The sequence below is a fragment of the Excalfactoria chinensis genome, chromosome 1 (assembly GCF_039878825.1).
Source record: "Excalfactoria chinensis isolate bCotChi1 chromosome 1, bCotChi1.hap2, whole genome shotgun sequence".
In the NCBI taxonomy this organism is placed as follows: Eukaryota; Metazoa; Chordata; class Aves; order Galliformes; family Phasianidae; genus Excalfactoria; species Excalfactoria chinensis.
Genome location: NC_092825.1, coordinates 53,704,897 through 53,723,563, shown reverse-complemented (window position 1 = coordinate 53,723,563; position 18,667 = coordinate 53,704,897). Strand labels below are relative to the sequence as shown.

General features: G+C 44.7%; 1 protein-coding gene across 1 annotated transcript; it reads left to right on the top strand.

Annotated features, from left to right (window-relative positions):
* Positions 1 to 1,648: 1,648 nt before the first annotated feature.
* LOC140249734 (protein mono-ADP-ribosyltransferase PARP12-like) lies at positions 1,649 to 10,261 on the top strand. The gene is made up of 8 exons (XM_072331871.1): positions 1,649 to 1,782; positions 3,761 to 3,896; positions 4,353 to 4,473; positions 5,504 to 5,594; positions 6,810 to 6,885; positions 7,376 to 7,506; positions 9,197 to 9,348; positions 9,969 to 10,261. The coding sequence occupies exons 2-8, from the start codon at positions 3,837 to 3,839 to the stop codon at positions 10,259 to 10,261; spliced, it is 924 nt and encodes a 307-aa protein (XP_072187972.1). The 5' UTR covers positions 1,649 to 1,782; positions 3,761 to 3,836.
* Positions 10,262 to 18,667: the final 8,406 nt, after the last annotated feature.

Below are 18,667 nucleotides of genomic sequence, written 5' to 3'. Positions count from 1 at the left end.
CTCACACACTGAACCTTGGAATGGTCTGAAACCGTGACAGAGCTGCTTTGTGTCTGTGGATACACACTTAGAAAAGGTGAAGCATCACCTTTTTTTTTTTTGTCTGCTTCCTCAGAAGGAAAAACAACAACGAGACTTGAAACTTGGGGGGAGAAAAGACTGTGCTTTTTTTCACATGCGTGATAAGTAATTTCACAAATGCAGAGAAACCACACGTGGGTGCCTGTGCTGAGCATGCCGGAAAAGGCAAGGACGTGGAATGTCTGTTCAGAGACCTTGTCAGAGCCTGGCAATGCAGACGGTTCTGGTGTCACTATTACAGTGACAGCAGAAATCAGAGGTTCAACATCCCCACAGCCGCCACTGCAATTATAAGTGATAAAAAGGAAAAATACAATGTCAGAATGTATCGGTTTACTGTGAATTTATGTCTCCAGCTTACGGCACGTTGTCTGCTTTAAGGAGAATGCTGTCCCCAGAAAGCTATGTAAACATTCTGTACCAAGCAGAATGTTTTTCCTAAAGCTGGCATCTCTGTCTGCTGAAACTCTTGGCTTTGGTTCAGAAGTGCATTTTAGCTGAGAATTCCCATATGTAGAAATGAACCTGCAGGATCTAAGCCGATAAATCTCATCAGTCAAAGAGAGCATAAAAGTTGCACAACTGTGGAGATGAGAGGCAGATATGATACGAGAGGTCAAAAGGCAGGCAGTCAGAAAGGGCCGGATGGGGAAGACGCAAGGTTCAACTTCACACTCACAGCTGTTTCTTTTTACATCCTGGGTATATAAAGAGCGCTCAGGGTGCAGCCTTTCCGTAAACTGGAACTGAGACCGCCAGTCTGGTCTGACTAGATTATCAGAGGGTAAAACTGTTCTGGGCAATTCAACTGAACATAATTTGTGCAACTAAAACAAAGCTACTCGGATGCAAGTGTTTTATGTGGTTAGTACTGCTTGACCTATCGTTAAGCTTTATGCTTCACAGCTCTGCTGGGAAATGCTGTCAGTCTTCTGCGGGGCTGCAAATCAGATAGGAAATCTCATCCTGCTCTGATTTCAGCAGGGAAAAGTGGAGAATGGCTCAGATTTGAAGGTAAAGGAGTAAAAAGGAGATCAGGGAGCTCAGTGTGGGCTGTTTCAGCCCCGCAGAGCCCCCTGCTTGCTCTGCACTGCTGTGGGTCCATCTGTGTAACACTGCCTACTGCATTTATCAGTCCAGGTGCGTGCTGAGGGGTGCACCCGCTTTGTGCACTGAGATGGGGATTTAGTTTTGCAAGGCAGTGGCAGCTTTGGGCTTTCAAAGAACGGTGATCAGCAGAAGCTGAATGGCAGGAGAAGGTCTGGAGCATTCCTGGCCACGCGAGGGATGGGAGGAAAAGATGCAAGTTGGGTGTTGGTGCCCAACGTGAGAGGTTAAGTAACAAGGACAAGCTACGCCGGCTTGCAGGGTTGTTGATTTTACTGATACGCCTGCCAGAACCATTAGCTCCGCCTGGCCGTTCTGCTCATGCCTGGCAGATGCGCGTGCGTATGGCGCAATAACCAGAAGGAAACGCTGCTCAGTTCCACTCCTTATGGGTCCATGGCTAGTGGGAAGGCATCCCCGACATCCAGCAGCGGGGCTCTAGCCAGCCAGTTGTATTTTATTTCTGAAGGTCTTACTGCATGCTAGGGCCCTCTCCTATGTGGACATAGGGTTCAGAGGGCTGTGGTGACGCACAGGCATGTGACTGACACCCGTCCCCCGAGGGAGGTGGCTGGACAGCCCGCTGGCAGCACCGTGAGTAGGGGACCCTTGGGAGGCAGCACGCGTGGGGCTCTGACACCTCTCCTGGGGTGCAGCCAAGCTGGGGAGGGAGGCGGAGGAAGTTGGGGATTTCACAGTTTCTGGGTTTTGCTTTTGGCTCTGCTGGAAGGACACCTGCTTGCTGTTAGTCAGGCCATAAACCATGGTTGTCTTAGTTAAGACCTCCGTTCTGAGAGCGGAGGCAATGTGCAAGGCGGTGTGAGGTTGCTTTTTATCTGTGCAGGCTGCTTCTGCACGGAAGTGAAGGCAAATTTATGGGTTATCTGTTAAATGAGAGCAGATAGTGACATCTTCAGAAGAAGGTGAAGGACACTATGCATCCTGACAATGAAAGATGTCCGTCTGCTATATTAAGAGCTCCACTTTCATTTCTTTCTCCTTAGGGTTAGCTGTTGAGTGGAAAAAATCTGTCTGGAAGCACAAACACTGCGAAGTGAAAGTGAAAGCAGGACCAAAGCGCACCCTTTAGGAAGGAGGGTGGGGTTAGAGCAAAGCAGGGGTGCCGGCTCTGTGCAGGGGTAGCAGTGCTCTGTGGAGTGGAGGGAGAGGGAACAGGAATGGGGGGAACAGGGGGAAGAGCTGCTGGAAACTTCATCTGATTCTTCCCAGCCTCTTTGCCCATTTTCCTCTGTTCCTCCTCCACCCCCTCCAAATCCCACACCCTATCCAAGAACTCACAGTTCTGCTGCCAGGGCAGCAGCATACCGCTGTGCAGAGGGGAAAGAAGGCGCGAAGGCATCCAAAAAAAGCTCCCGGGAGTGTTGGATCTCATGAATGTCCTGCAACGGGGCTTGAAAGAAAATGAATCAGGAGCATTTTTCTAGGAAAAGCCTGGCTAGTGTTACTCTGTATAAAGAGCACAGCAGTCTGAAGACAGCGGTGGATCAAGCTAAGGCTGGGAAGGGGACTTGTGTCCTTCCTTGCTCTTTGTTCTGACAGGCCAAGGGGCTGCCAGGCCTTTGTTCATGGGCCTTTGTACTGCAACCAACCCTAGAAGGGAACTCCTTGTTTGTTTTCCCCTGATTAGCCTGCTTTGAATAGCCCCTCTCCCTGCCAAAGCATGAAGGATGTCAGAAGCAGATGAATGATCATTTCCCATTTCCCCTTGCACAGCCTGTTCAAATTCCTTGAGCTGCTGGGAGCATCTCCACCACAGACCCCTTGCGAACTCCACAGCAGGCAGGTGGGCAGCTCTTAGGCTGAATTTGTGCGCCCTGTGATGAGGTCATGCTGCAGGGTCATAGAAAAATGTTAGCTGGGCTGTGATCCAAAGCTGGGACAACCAGAGGAGGAAGGAGAGTAGAAAGCAAAGTGAAATTTGCATTTGAATTGCTGGTGACCACCTGTCCTGTTCTTTGACTTGGCATGTCTTAAGGTGGAGCATGGGGCAGGCACTTTAAATTGACATAGGGAAGTTCTAGGAAGAAATTATTCACTGAGAGGATAGTGAAGCACCAGCATGGGCTGCCCAGGGAAATTGTGAATGTCCCATCCCACAGCGAGCTGTGTCTGGCTTGGGGAAGCCCAGCCTCTCCTCAATGGGGCCTCTGTCCTCACACAGCCCCTTTCCTTTCCCCATCAGTGAAGGTGGAGTGGTGCTGCTGGTGCTTTCTGAAGACAGTGGGATTTCTGCTTAACAACTGTGTCTTGCTACTGTTATCCAGGTGGAACCACTGACCTTCATCTAACAAGCCAAGTTCATCATGTCAGTTGTGTTTTCTCCCAATACACATTTTAGGGAATAAACAGTGGCCCAAGCAACAGAACTCAGGGTCATTCCTCTGACATGTGACATATCAAACAAATGTATGAATATCAGTTCCTTGGTTCTGCCCTTCCCAGCCCAAGATGTCTCTTCTGAGATGCCATTAGATTTCTGAGATCACCAAGGACACTGTATAGGTTGACAGCTTTGGGAAAGACTGACTCTGGATTTCTCTTTCTGTGCTAGGGGTGAAGACACAGCCAGGCACTGACCAGTTCTCCTGTGCCTGTGGTGCCTTCAGACCCTCCTGTGTGCCCTCAGAATGGCGTATGCCTGGTATTGGCTTGATGACTTGGGGCAGTGGATTGAATATGGGAAAGAGGTGAGATCCATAGTTTGATGCAGAAAGCTCCTGCTCAGCCACCTTTGGGGAGTTGCTTAGGACATATTGTTCTGCAGCTGATGTGTTTTGCATGTCCTGCTGGTGCCCTTGCAGTGCTGCTTTGATGGATTTGCTTTGGTGGATTTGTCTTACTAAGTGTCCATCAAAGCAGTACTGATTCTCTGTGAAAGTTTCCGAAGGACTGCCTTTGAAAATGGGTGCATCTTCCAGACATAACATAGGCTGAAGCTGACCACACAGGGTAAACACTTTGGTTGCTGTTGTTCCAAGCAGCTGTTCTCTGTGAGGTACCTCTACTTTCCCAACATGCAGGAAGCCTTAGAGTCTAGTTCCATATAGCATCTCATCACAGGGACCTGAGGAAACACTGGTATGTCCCCACAGTGCCACTTACACTTGTTTCTAACATGTATAATTTCCTTGTTCTTTCTGTAGCACCCAAAGCACCCCCGTGCCACAGTAAGTTCTGCAGATCTGGAGAAGGCATTTCTAGCTGACCAGAGAGTTACTCTGCTATTTGGGGCAGGTTCTCAGACATATGAATTACATTTCAAAGGTAAAATATATCTTTTCTTAATGTTCATTACACAGCGTAGCTGACTCTTAGGTAGCTTTTTCATTCAAAGAATTGTCAACCTCTATCTGGATTTCTTTGACCATGTCTTTTTCCTCCTATCAGTTCTCTCCAAGCAGACCTTGAACGTCATGCACTTTTCTCTGCAGAGATAATCTGGTCAAACTTCTGGACTTTTGCACCTGTTATCAGTGCTGTATATTGAGAAAAAGAACTGAAATAAAATGCTTCATGGTATTTGACTTAGGCATTTGGGTTTATATGACTAAAGAGGAAACAAGAAAGGAAGAAAAAAGATCAGAAAAGTCAAATGGTGAAGCAAGCTCTGGCAGACATCTTATAAGCTAGGAGGAGAGAAAACAGTGCAGCAAAGGAAAACGATGGGCTAGTTAGAGAGAAAGAGAGTGGGAAAATAAGAAATGCCTATCTGTTTCTAATTTATTTGTATTTTTTTTTAACCATTTTAAGGTTTCTGTTAGCTTTTGAAAATTAAAATCTGTTTCCTGGCATGAATAGAAAGTGTGGCGTTTGAAGGAGGAAACAATGGCTGGTTAGCAGAGTGTCACTGTGTGTGCTCTGTGATACTATTACAGGATGAAAAAGAAAAAGCAGGCTTTCCTCTTAGCCCCAAGTAACGATCTTGTGCCGCCAGGAAAGTTAGGCTTAGGGACTCTATCACATTGAAAACCCTTCCCTGCTGCAGGCCAGACATCAGATGTGGTTTTCTCTGGCTGGCAGCCTGGACATGAGTACATCTGCAGGTGGAGTAGTTGGTGATTGCCTTTGAACTTCACAGCCTACACTAGCAGGTTGTTGGCCCTGGTGATCTCCAAGCAAAAGCTGCCCAAGTGGGAATGGTCTCAAACTATGAAGTAGGGAGTGGGATGGATGCGATAACAAGAATGTCACCCTGCAGCGTCTTGAGCTACCTGCTTTTAAAACTTTTTCTAAGTAAGTGCATTCCCTGGGTAATAAATTGCATAGTAGTGAGTCATTTTGTTTTTCTTTCAAGACATGGTCCAAAGAAATTTGGTCTATGAAACTCAAAGAAAAGTTATGCGGCTGCCAAAAAATTCATACTCTCAACGTGAGCAAGACAAAAGGTACTGAACTTGCATTATTTAATAACGTAAAGGCATTACACAATGGTGCTTTTCGACTAAGAAATTCCTCTTTTCTCTCTAGAATTCAATTTTATATTTCTTTAAATCATTTTTAGAAACCTTTTGCAGGCTGGTTTAACATTCATTTTTTTTCTGTGACATTATTTGTAAATTATGCAATGCTTCTGTGAATTGTGCTTGAGGGATGTTTGGTGGCAGTCCTGGCAGCCATTGGAGACTGGAGACCTCTAGGGTAGATTTGTTCTGTGAGAGCAAGATCATATATGGCTGATACAACTGTGCCAGGAATATTTGTTCCTTGATTTATAGCCCAACAGTGCTAAGCTATACACAGGGCAGGAACAGGAGAGTGCCAGTCCCAGGACTGTGAAGCAGATAGATGCCATTTCCTGGAAAGCTGAAATAGGAAATAAAATAGAAGCAAATTCCCGTAAATGAAGTGACTCGGATGCAATCAGTTTTAGTTTGTATTTTTAAAGATGTTTGGTTTGACAGCATTTGGGCACATTTGCTTTAAAAGTTAGTTGTGCTATTGCTTTATTTCAAAAAGAGCCACCTCGACTTCAGAAACTTACTGGCAGGCAGTAGCTATGAAACCAGGAGTTCGGTTTAAGGGCTGGTTCAGCCAAAGGCTGGCGGATTTAAAAATAAAGCAAACTGGAACTTCTGAGTCGATGGTAATACTCCTATTGCCTGGGGCAAAATATTCATGCCAGGTGGATGATTGAGGACTTGTGTTGGAAGTCATTAAGGACTAACTAATGCAGCAGCGTGTTGGGACATTACTGCCCACCCATGTCCTCTGCCAGGCTGGTCCTGCGGACAGGGAAAGCGGGCTGCTTGTCTGGCCAGTGACTTTGAGATGGGTAGACATGTGGAGGGAGAGGGCTCTCACCCCAGCTCACTAGAGTTTCAGGCATTGCACATGGAGGTCTATCAGAGAGCAGTTATATAAACTATGGTAATTCTTGACTGAAGGTCTTCTATAAATGCCTGCAAAGAAATTCATTAATGTCACTAGGATGTGTATGGAAATTTAAACTGGAGAGGGAGGTAACCAGAAGGTTGAAAAGAAAAAGAAAATAAGAAAATCCAGAGCTGCCTGAAAGCTGCTGTAGAGCTGGGTGAGTTCTCCAGAATGGGGATTTGGTGAGAAGTGTTGTGGATTGACTTGTTCTTTCTTCTTTTCAACAGCCTGTATACAGATCCATCGCGTTCACTTTACCCTCCAGAATGGGACCAATCAGCACTGCCTGAAATTGGGTACGAGGTATGCGTTTTCACATCTCCAGTGCAGTCAGTGAATTATGTCTATTTCTTGGTCTATGTTTCTTGGTCTATTTGAAGCAAATGTCATTTGCTGTGGTAGTAGAGCTGGACCTGTAAGGAGGAATCTAGAAGGACCTCAGGTATCAAAGTGAGGCGAAGCTGATAGTCACTCTTCTCCACCATGAATACTGCTCTGCATTTCAGCTCTAGGCTACTCTGAAGTAGAAATAGTCCAGATGCATAACAAGTGTGTACACTGAGGGAAGCTTGTGATAGATTGCATTCATTTTCATATGCAGCACCACCTCAGTTCCTGTGCTTCCAGCCTGGTAAGAGAATGAAAGTGGGGAGAGAATGGTTAACTGGAGAGACAGGAGAAGCCAACAATTTTAATGGTAGGGTTTTCCTTTTAATGGGAGTAAGTTGATAAGAAGGACTGGGAGCTGTTACTATCAGAAGCACCTTATTTTTGGTCTTTCTGAATGTTACAGTTGGTAGATGTTGGCAACACTTCCAGTGAATTTGGAAGAATTGAGAGTCTGTTTAAGAAGACGATGGAAGGTTACAGCATCCGTCGGCTGCAGAGGATCCAGAATCCAGCACTTTGGCAAATTTTTCAATGGTTTGCTTCTATTTTGTTTCATTGTTCCAATGGTAGCAGAGTGTGGGTGTTTCCTGATCTTTTGTCCTCCACAGCCTCTGATAGCAGTTGCCAAAGGCAGTAGCCCAACAGAAGTTAGATTGCCACAGTTCTGTGCTCATAGATCCAGCTGGTAGTGAGTTTCACAACAGATACATAAGCACAAACACATGCATACACACAAAATAGGCTTTTAAATATATGCATATAGTTGAACAAAAAATCGATACAGACAGCACAGCTCTCATGAAATGATAAATAGTGCCAACAGCCTCATGCTGTTTCCTTTTCTGGCTAATCAGGTTGAAAGCCTGTTGTTGGAAAACAGATACACACACATTCACTTGTACATGTCTCTTCAGGAGTTAGACACAGCCTACACATATGCTGGCCCTGGGATCCTCCCATCTCCAGCTGTGTTCTGCAGATATATACATGTACAAATGGACCTCTCAGTAGACCCCTATACTCTGTGCTGCCACCAGGTAGTTTTCCTGAGCCTCATTGTTCCTCTGGTAGGCAAGCTATAAACTGTTCTCTCTAGCATTTGGCCCAGAGATATGACTGCTTGATACTTATGTCCCATGTTACTTGCTCTCCTCAATGTCTGTCCAGCTTGACATTCACTAGCAATCAAGCACTGACACGCATAACCTTCCTTGCTTCTAACGCTGTTACCTGGAGGCTCCAGTCCAATTGTGGCACTGAGATCTCCCATATGCATTCCAGCACACTGGCTGTAGAGTTCACCACCCAGCATGTGAGCTAGAAATGAAGTCTAATGAAGAGATAAGTCAGACAGCATGGATCAGGCACAGGGCATAGTTAGATAAGCCTACGGACCAGTCAGTCACCTATTCATGCATGATAAGGGGCCTTCTTTATTTCCTTTTCCATCTGTTTTCCTATGTGTGTAATCCTCAAATCATGTGCCCTTCCTCTGCACCCCATAGTGAGTTCTATACTCTAAAGGGAGTACCCACCTCAGTCCATGAGCCATGCCCCAGAGCCTTTCCATTGCCTGTGGTGCTAAGTGTCACCCCAGCCCCTGAGGGCCCCTTGGGAAGGGTTGGGGCTTCTTGTTGTCTGAATATGATATTGAGGTTCCATCACCTGTCACTGCTTCCACGCTTCTGTGTGTAAATTAGATTTTTACCACATAACTGAACAGGTTGTACATGTGGATCTTGCTAATGTTATTCAAAAAGAAATCTATTTTTCTTCCCCGTGACTGAGTTGTGGAATCTCAAATTTATTCTTCTCATGGGATTAAAAAAACCTACAATTTTTTATGCAATAAAGTTAAAGGTAGAGATTACACAGTTTTTACTGTGGCTTCATGCTGTTCATTTCATAACCATACTCATTCATTCAGGATTATACAACCTGGGAACTGGAAACAATTCCCTCTTGAGAGATGTTTGTCTCTTTACTCTCTAATGTGATATGTGAAGCTGAATGCAACATGCTCCATGATGATGTGAGAACTTTTTGCTTTGCTGTAAGGAGCCAGCTGTGCTGCAAAGTACCAACAGAAGAGCACAGCAGGCAGTATCCCCACTGGGAGTGGTTTGTGTCACTCTTTCTCCGCAACCCCAAAGTAGGATGAGTTGGGTTGGGAAGTCGTCCTCATTTGAATCAGGGCATCATGTCATTCATTTTTTGTCACTAGGCAGAAGGAGCAGATGAAGAAGCTCCATAAATCGAATTGGGTGGATGAGCGACTTCTGTTCCATGGGACAGACCCATGCCATGTGCCGGCCATCTGTGAGCAGAATTTCGACTGGAGGATCTGTGGCACTCATGGGACATTGTATGGAAAAGGTAAAAGCACATGGCCTGGACTTGCATCCAAATTCTTAGGGCGTTTCTAGAACTCAGAGCTCAGCACAAGCTGTGTTTCCTGTTTATCCTACTTCCTTAGACTTTCTGTTATTGGTGAAGCAGCATAAAGCAGTGGTGAGAGCAGCCAGGTCAACTCACGTGGTCCTACCACGGGCCCAGCCCCAGCTGCAGCGGGGACTCCGTAGGCAATGGCAGGCCTAGTGGGAGGGAGTTCATGGCATAGCATGGTGGGCTGGCCAGAGTCTGTGTGAAGTGACTGCCCCTGAAGCCCACACACCTGCCCTTAGTGCAGTCTCATCTGTTCATGTCTGCATTACCACAAGCAGTGTCAGCAGCCTTCAGGGGGGATGGAAAACATTCCTCTTTGCCTCAAGTATTTGCTGTTTAGCGAAGCTTTTAGACAGGTGAGACAGAGAGCTTGAGGGAGAAATATGACTAGCATCTGTCTGCTTCAACAAAAGCCCACGTGAAAACACTTGGCAAGGATATGTTCAGAGCTATTTGGGCTGTGGGATCACTGGGTGCCAAAGAGCTGATAGCAGATGATGTTCATTCCTTGGTTGATGTATTCTCTTACCTGTTGCTTTTCCTGGTCCTAGGAAGCTACTTTGCCAGAGATGCCAGTTATTCTCACCAATACTGTTCCTCCGGGACCAGCCGCAACAGCATGTTTGTAGCTCAGGTTCTTGTTGGAAAATTTGTCGAAGGGGACCCTGAATACCTTCGTCCTCCACCTACACCAAACAATCGCAACAGACTCTATGACAGCTGTGTGGATGACCCGTATAACCCTTCTATCTTTGTCATCTTTGAGAAGCTCCAGATTTACCCTGCCTATATCTTGGAGTACAGCAATATAAGTATATTTGAAACTCTATGTGTGATCCTTTAATGAATCACAGAATATTCTTTGTATTTACACTGAAACACTTTAATAAATCTTTTTATTCATGTTTGTACAGGTTTAGAACTTGATAATACTAAAATTTCCTTTAAGATGATAAAGAACATTTTGTAATGCAGCAAAACAGTATCAGTCTCCTGAGAGTCTTGGGGGCATCGTTTTTGTTGCAGGACATATTCTTTTGCCAACAGAAGGTGCTAAAGTTCCACCTTATCTCTTGCCTGGGAAGGCTCTGCATACTCTAATGCAGTCATTTGTTCTGACGCTGGAAACAGCATTGCTGAGTGTATGATTAACTTTGCTTTGTTTTCTAATCAAGTCATTGCTGGCACTTCTCACCCTATCCTTCCACATGCAGTCTGCCCATCCTGCTGGGGATGTCCTCATCCTATTCCCATCCTGCTACTGATGTCCTGAACCTGTCCCCATGGGAAGAATCCCTGCCTCATTGCCCTGGATTTAGGCCAGAAGCACCAGGGGTATGGCAGCTACTATTTTAGGATCATTGTGTGCAACCTTCAGTTTACATCATTCCCAGGAGCCGTCCAACCTCCAGGTGTGGTTTGCTGCTTCTCCCAGTGCCAGTGCTGGTGACTACTAGGGTGAGCAGGGTCGAATGCAGTGCATTCACCTACTTGAAAGCTGACTTAACAAAACAAACAAACAAAGAAAACAAAGAAACCCAACCCCAAACCACTTGAAATAAACAACTGCAAAATATCTGCAAGAACAATTCTTGGTATAGCTTGTGCCAGGACTGATTGAAGTAGTGATGCTGCAGCACTGACCAGCAAAGGATGATACTGAGCTGTTTGCAGGGTGATGTGGGAGCATTTTACCTGTGCATGATGGAGAGGTTTAAGCAGCTGCAGAGAGGAAAGGGAAAGAGCTCTGCTGAGAGGTCAACCCATCTCATCAGGAGTCTCCAAATAGGAGCTTTTGGTTTGTTTTAGGGAAAACTAAACAAATCTAAACACGCACTCACAAAACTTATCTTTTACTTGTGAGCAAGAAGGAGGAAGCAGAGAAAAGCAAGCTGGAAGTGCAGAGCTGCTCCTTGAGCAAATGGCACAGGCTGTAGAGAAGGACTCAAGGTGGTGGCGTGTGGGACCAGAGCTGAGTCAGCATCCTGCAGGACAGTCTACTGATTCCTCCACCAGGAATGAGGCAAAGGGAGACACTTCTGAGAGGAAAGGCTGGTTTTGGTGCAGGTGCTTCCCTGCTCCGCCTGGGAAATCTGCTGGATCCACCTGGGAGTGGGATGGCTGGAGCTGGCCTGAGCTCCATCAGGAAGGGCTGCGGGTGGTGAGGTGCAGCTGCAGTTTTTTCCTCTGCTTCTGTGGTGACACTCCATCTTCTTCCTCTGTCCTTGAACTCCTGAAGATCTCCTGCCTCTGTGAGTATTGGCAGCTTCTTCAGTTATTCCTTTAACAATTGCCTCACAGGAGCCAGCAACAACTTCAGAAGAATCAGTTATTTTACACTTGTAAAAATAAGACGCTTCTTCCACATACAGAGAAATACCTGCTTTTATTTGCCTGCAAAGATGTTAGATCAAGTGATTATTTCATTATAACTCATTTCTAATTGATCTCCTGGTGGTGGTGCTCTAAGGCCTTCACAGTGTCTCTGGTTTTAACAATGTTGGTTACATATTTATGCACCTGTTCCAGGCTTTTTCTATTAAATGACACCTCAGCAAATTTTAAGGCCTTCTTTTAATGTAGCGACGCCAAGTTTCACTTTGCAGCATTTTTTAAAGAATTCTTTTAACAGTTCCAAGAGGATTTATTACATGGTGATTAAACTGTAGAAAACTAATGCTCGATTGAACATGCTGAACAGCATGTTGTTTTCCAAAGCACTTAAACTCCTAAAAGTCAATCTGAGCCCCATAACCTGGTACTACCACTGTATGGGGGCCAGGTGGAGAAAACACAGATATTGTTCTTGGCATGACATGCTCAACAATTGCATTATTTAACAAGGCTCTTTTTGAGCTGAGGGAATAACAGTCCAGAATTGATGTGTGGTTGAGGTAATGATGTGGGACTATGAGTCTGTAGGATTGCAGAAGGCATCATTGGCTGGAATCAGACTTTCAGAGCCCAGGGAATAACTTTAATTGCTCCTGTTCTTTTGCAGTCCTGCTTTTTTGTTGTTGTTGTTGTTGTTGCTGAAGTCTGTTGTCTGATGTATTGAGTCCTAGACACAGTTTCCATTCAAACTATCTTTCCAAAATTACTTTTACATCTAGCTCACAAATAGACGCACTAGAGAAGGCTGACCTGGATCACATCCATCTGTTCTTAATAAGCTTTGATTTTCATTCCAGATGCTTTACTGCAGTGTCGAAGGACCCATTAATCAGTATGCCAGAGCTGGACCTGTAAATACTTGGCAAGCGTCTGCATATGATATTCTAACCACTGGAGGAAGCTATGTCTTTACTCATTCCCAAAGAGAAGTATTATTTCACTGTGTGTTCTCTGAATCATTTTTCTTGGGCTGTATCTTCAGCTCTGGACTCCTAAAAATTCTTCCTCAAAATTATTTTCCCTTTATTAAATCCAAAGGAGATGTTAGAAGTCACGTTGGTCTCTGTTTTCTTCAACATTTTGTGCACTCTTTCACACTTGCTTTCTGTAAATCATAGAGTCATAGAATGGCATGGGTTGGAAGTTAACATTTCAAAGGTTGAACAGTTACCTGAATTTGAAGCATAACTAACAATACTCAAAGACGCAGCAAAACCTTCATAACATAGCAGCTAGAAAGGCGATTAGCAGGTCTCTTCTCTACCTAAATGCTATCACCCCAGATAACAAAAACAAAACAGCCAGAATTCTGTAACGATGCTAACTGTGAATTTATGGTGATTGTGAAGCTGCTGCTAATCACAGAATGGCTTGGATTAGAAGAGACCTCAAAGATCATCTAATTCCCTCTACAGCATTCAGGGTTGCCAACCTCTAGATCATGCTGAAAGGCCCCTCTAGAAAGTATTTTTTGGGGAAACACCTCCTTTCAGTGGACAACATAGGGACACGGATTTGTAATTGAGTGATTCCCACATTTGCAAAGGTTTTGAAGTTGAGCTCTGGGAAAATCAGAAATATTGATTTCTACAGTTGAAACATCGATAAGAGCCAAATAATATTATTGCCAGCTACCTGGCATCAGGCACCTGTTTGTATATGATGGGCTGGCATGCAAGCAGTAGAAAATGGCTTGTTTGGGTTCAAGCATGGGACTGTCAAAGTAGAAAATAAAAAGCCTTTTAGAACTTGTTCTCTTCTGTGAGGATTTGGATAGCAGACTATTTTCTGGGCTGTGAAGTGATGACAGCAGTCCAGGAATTCCTGCTGAGTCTGGACTTCTCCCTCAAGACTTCTTTTAAGCAACCTGCCAGAAGCTGATCCTTTCCTTCTCCCTTGTGTGGTTGTTTTCTTTTTCTTTTTTGTTTTTATTTATTTATTTTTTAATTTATTTTTTTAATTTGAATCAGTTCTGAATTTTTCAGTTATTCCTGACTCTCATTCATTCATGCTGGGTGATTCTCTATAGTGGACCAGGTATGGGAAGCAGGTAAAATCCATGGTAGCAGGTAAAATCCTGGACACCCAGCTCCAAGTCCTAGCCCCTACCAGAGGAAAAAGCTCTCAGACTATTACATACTTCATTTCTGATTCTATGCTGAAAACTTACAAAGACTCTTTATTTTAAAGCATTCAGAGCAGAAGTGTTAGGACGACAGTTTCAAACCAAAACCTAGATCATAGTGCATGTCAAGCCACAAGCAAAGCCTGGAGCTGTGAAAGAGGAAAAGCTAGGAAGGAGACCTGGGTCTGCTCAGGGTGCTGTGGGAGGAGAGCTGCATGAGAGGTTCCTGTTGTTCTCCACCACTCTAGGGTGGCAGTTCAACTATGGGGTGATGCTGGAAGAATAGAAGACCTAAGTATGAATAGGGTACCATTTGAACCACATAGATTTGTACTAAGGAGCGGGACTGCAACAGTTGAAAACTTGCTGTCTGATGGGATCAAAAGACCCCACGCTGGGTCCCTAGGTGGCGGTGCCCGCCCGTGCTCGGCGGCAGTAGCGGGCTGTGAGGGGCCGGGGAAGGTGGGAAGCTGCCAGAAGCTGCTCTGCCTCCTTTATTGCTTTACTGCCGCTTCTGTAGCCCGTGGTTGTTTCTGTGTATGTAAACAAGCCAGGGTGCACGCATTCTTCCTTCAGTCGTTATTCCATCAGCTTTCAAACCTGTGTAAACTTTTGGTATCCTCGACGTCTTGTGGTAAATATTCAGATCTGAACTGTTAGCCGCTTGAAGGGGGATCTCCTTTTCCTTGCTTTGAACTCATTACCTGCTGGCTTTGTTTGATAAATGTGGTCCAGGTATTATCCTGGTGCTTTTTCAATTGCCTCACACCTGTCAGCGTTGTTGATTTTCTTCAGTGTTCCGCAGAAACCTGGCTCTGAAAACAGGCTGCCCTTACAGGTGGCTGACAACCTAACTTGAAAGCCCCGAGTATGTGAGAAGGGTCTGCTTTCTCCGTACCTGGGATAAAAAGAAAAAAGAGCAAGTGAAAACCACCTGCTTTTCCTATCATGGCCCCTGGGAACCATCCCTTCCCATAACTCAGGAGCTTGGGATCAAACCTTCTCTTTCCAGGTTGCTGCTGTGCTCACACCCTGGGGCAGAGGAAGGAGTAGAGGTGCCAGGAGCAAGGCGGGCGGCACTGCACCACAGCAGTGCAGGCAAGTGATGGGCACAGATAGTCAGGGTGCACTGCAGGCGCCTTGGAGATGGAGAAGCAAGGTGGAGAGAGTCAGGAGAGACCCATGATTCAGGGTGCAGGGGATGGCAGAGACAGAGGAAGAGCCTATGGGGGTACAGCGATGAGTCTGTGATCTGACAGGTTTGTGTCACTCTTCCTTGTGACTTGCACAGGTGCTAAATCCAGGTCTGTTAAGCATGCCACATGACTGTGGCCCCAAACCCATTGCTAACAAATATCCCTCTCTGCAGCATCCAGGGCAGGGTGTTGCCTTTGCAACTTCTTCAGACGTGGAACAGGGCTTTCAAACTCACCAGGAAGGCCTGTATGAATGTCAGCAAAGTTCACAAAAATAGGAGAAAGATTCAAAGGTAAAAGATCTGTGTGCTTAACTCTTGACATACTTAAAGTGGGTCCAACTGTCATGCAGCTTCTTTTCCAAAATGTCACTGTAGCACTTTTGGCTGTATGTGGGTCTGGGCAGCCTGGTCTAGTGTTTGGCAACCCTGTCCATGGCAGGGAGGTTGAAACTAGATGATCTTTGAGGTCCTTTCAACCCAGGCTGTTCTATGATTCTATGACTTTGGTGCCTGAGTGCAAGAACGATGAGGGCACGTTTCATGGAGTTCTAAGCAGCCACTCTTAGTGCAGTAAGAAGGAGAAAGAAGTTAAACATAAAATAGAGAAAAACTTCTGTGCCCACCATTTTGGGGAGAAAAGCAGGGAAGAGGAAAGTTCAGAGGCATAGCTCAAGCTGACTGCATTGTTTATGAATTCATATGGCTTACATATGATGGGAGGAAGTGCTTTGCACTAGTGGAAAGCAGAAACGAAGGTGGGTTAAGCGGAGCCAGGATCCCCAGAGGATGACTCCATAGTTTTGTGAAGGCTTTTTCTGTGGTTAAGATTGTGACATAAATGCACTGAAGAGCATGATGTGTATTGCTCAACTTGGTCGATACACTGAGTGAGGCACAGTCAAAATGATCTCCACAGACTTCCCAAAACTTGAACAGGCAATGCTGAAGTATCTTTAAGTGCTTCCACTGTGCTGTTACAGGTTGGAAAGGAGTGGGGTCCTTCCTTCAACACCTCAAGATGATCCAGACTAGTGATGCCCAGGTCTTGGTGGGTTTGGGGACAAACCCTATTTGAAGGAAAGAAAATGTGAAATTGGGTGATTATAATAATCAAGTCTTTAGCCATCTGCTACAATAAGAAAGTTCTATGCAGATGCCTTCTGAGTGACAGTGTAGTGCCTGATGCAGAAATGACAGGGAGCAGAGCAGGGACTTGATTCAGGGAAGCATGAGCAATGCTAATCTTGCTGCATTGCACAATGACATGGGCTCTCCTGGGCAGTGTTTCCAGATGGCAAATGTCTCCTCTCTCATTCTTTGTGTGTCTTCTCTTTCAAGAAATTGACCAGAGAAATAATCACACTGAGATAAAAATCTGCAGAAGTGTGAGTGCTGCAGCCAGTGACAGTGAGAACCAGGACAAGAGAAGGTATGTAATATTAGCTTGTTATTTTCCTGCCCGTGGAAGGCAATGTCTGCTCATCGAGTCCTCTCCTGCTTCAGTATGGCTCAAAGGTCTGTTGAATTTGTTTTGTGATTCATCTTTCTGCAGTGCATCACCATAGAATATACAGAACATCTCTACTTGAAGCTTGTGTTAGTAAGGAAGAAAAGTTATAGTAAATTCAAGAGAATTTTTTTTCTGAGGTATTCTGAAAGACAGTTTACATCTCATGACCAGGAAAGTGTTTCATAGAAGTCCCTTAAGTCTGGTAATCTTTTTAAACTTGTTTTAAACAGGCAATCAGACGTTGCAGACACACGTCATGTTTCCTTCAGATTGGGATCATTCAGTGCTGCCTGAAATAGGATATGAGGTATATAACTTTTCACATCTGTTCGCTCCTTTGGGAAAACAAATAGTTTTCTTGTGCTTGTGTTGAGCAAATCTAAAAGACATGCCCAAGTCCAGGTGCTGGCTTTGTTAGTTTTCAGTCTGCAAATATGTCACTTCAAAATGTTTTGTGACAAGAGGGACAAGGAAGGCAGTGCAGCAGATTTTCCCAGAGGACACAGGTTTCATTAAGACTGTCCATTTATCATAAGTCAGTGCACAGAAACGTTGCTTCATCCATTATGCTTTTGGTTTGACCTAGATGACAGCTGATGGTCTGCAGTTTGAGCTTCAGTGCTCTCTATTCACAGAGCCGTTTCTTCTTTAAAACTCAGTCACACTCTAGAATTTCAAGTCAAAGCATGTGCTTTAGGAGGATCATCAACTCACTTAGATTTGCTATGATGCGATTTACACCCTGTGTATTTTTGAAACATCAGGCAGTATGATTATAAATAAAGCTGCTGTGATGGCTCACTACAGTAACATTAGGGCTCTTCTGTACAGAGGAGTTAGTGCCCAAGCACGATAAGCACACTCTTGGTACTGGAGAACCACTTCATGCTCACTTTTCCACCGAAGCACCTATTCTGAAGCTCCCATTTTTTTTTTTTTGCACAGCTTTGCTTCAGCTTGCTTAGGAGTGTAGATGCTCTCTGGGCAGGATAAACACTCTCTACAGAAAGCAGTAACTCCTTTGTATTACAGACAAGTCTTTGGAGTAGGTGCTTAGGGTGCACTGGGACAGGAGTGAGAGGAGGGAAGGATTCTAAGTAAAAGAATGCTTCAGAAGATCCCAGCCTGTGATTTCACCTGTGTTGTTGGGTTGTGGATAGGTCTTTTGGGAAAGGTTACGGAGGTGTAGCTGAAAGAGTTGTAACATATTGGTCTCTGTTGCCTTAACATGTTTCAGCTGGTAGAAGTGAACCATGCTGATGGCAAATACACAGAAATCAAAGACTTATTTCAGCAGACAGTAAAAATTATTGCATTCTTAGACTGTAGAGGAATCTGAGAATCCCAGAGGTCTGAACTGTTGTGGGTATGGGAATATTCCTTGTGAGTGAACTGCTCCCTTTCTCTGTATTATGATGGAAGAATAACCCAATACATAAATGGGGAGGGAAGGTGCTGGAAAGGTTAAGGTCCCGTGGAGTTAGCCTTAGAATTTATATGATTTTTTAAATTATTGTCTGAAAAACCAACCAATTTAAAATTGTTTAATTATGAGATGGCTTTTATAAGTCTGGGTTCTAGATTTGGGGTTCATACGAATCTTGTTTTGTGAGCTATTTTCAAGCCATTCCATTCTATTTCCTTTCTTAGGTATAAACATTCCGAGGAATTATGATCTTGGGTTGTATGTAACCTCCCTACTGGGAGAACAACATGGGGAAATATTTTCTTTACTGTTTGGCTTCTTACAAAGATAGTGTCCCCATTCAAAACGGAGAAGGCCAGAGTTGCATTTTCACACAAAATCTGAGAGGTTGATTGACCACAGCCATAGTGGAGAGTGAACTGTTTCCGCAGGATGTGGGAAACCTGTGCTTAATCCTAAACTTGAACTGAACCTGAGGCTCCTTGTTTTGGGTACCTGGCCTTATCATTTCACAAATGGAGCATGAGATATGGGTCACTGGGACTTGAGTGTAGTAACCAGGGATGCCAACCTGAGACTTGGGTTTTCTAGTAATTA

Coding starts and splice junctions, on each gene's coding strand:
- LOC140249734 (XM_072331871.1), top strand. CDS start 3,837: ATGGCGTATGCCTGGTATTGGCTTGATGACTTGGGGCAGTGGATTGAA. Junction 4,474..5,503: donor ATATGAATTACATTTCAAAG/GTAAAATATATC, acceptor TTTTCTTTCAAG/ACATGGTCCAAAGAAATTTG. Junction 5,595..6,809: donor CAACGTGAGCAAGACAAAAG/GTACTGAACTTG, acceptor TCTTTTCAACAG/CCTGTATACAGATCCATCGC.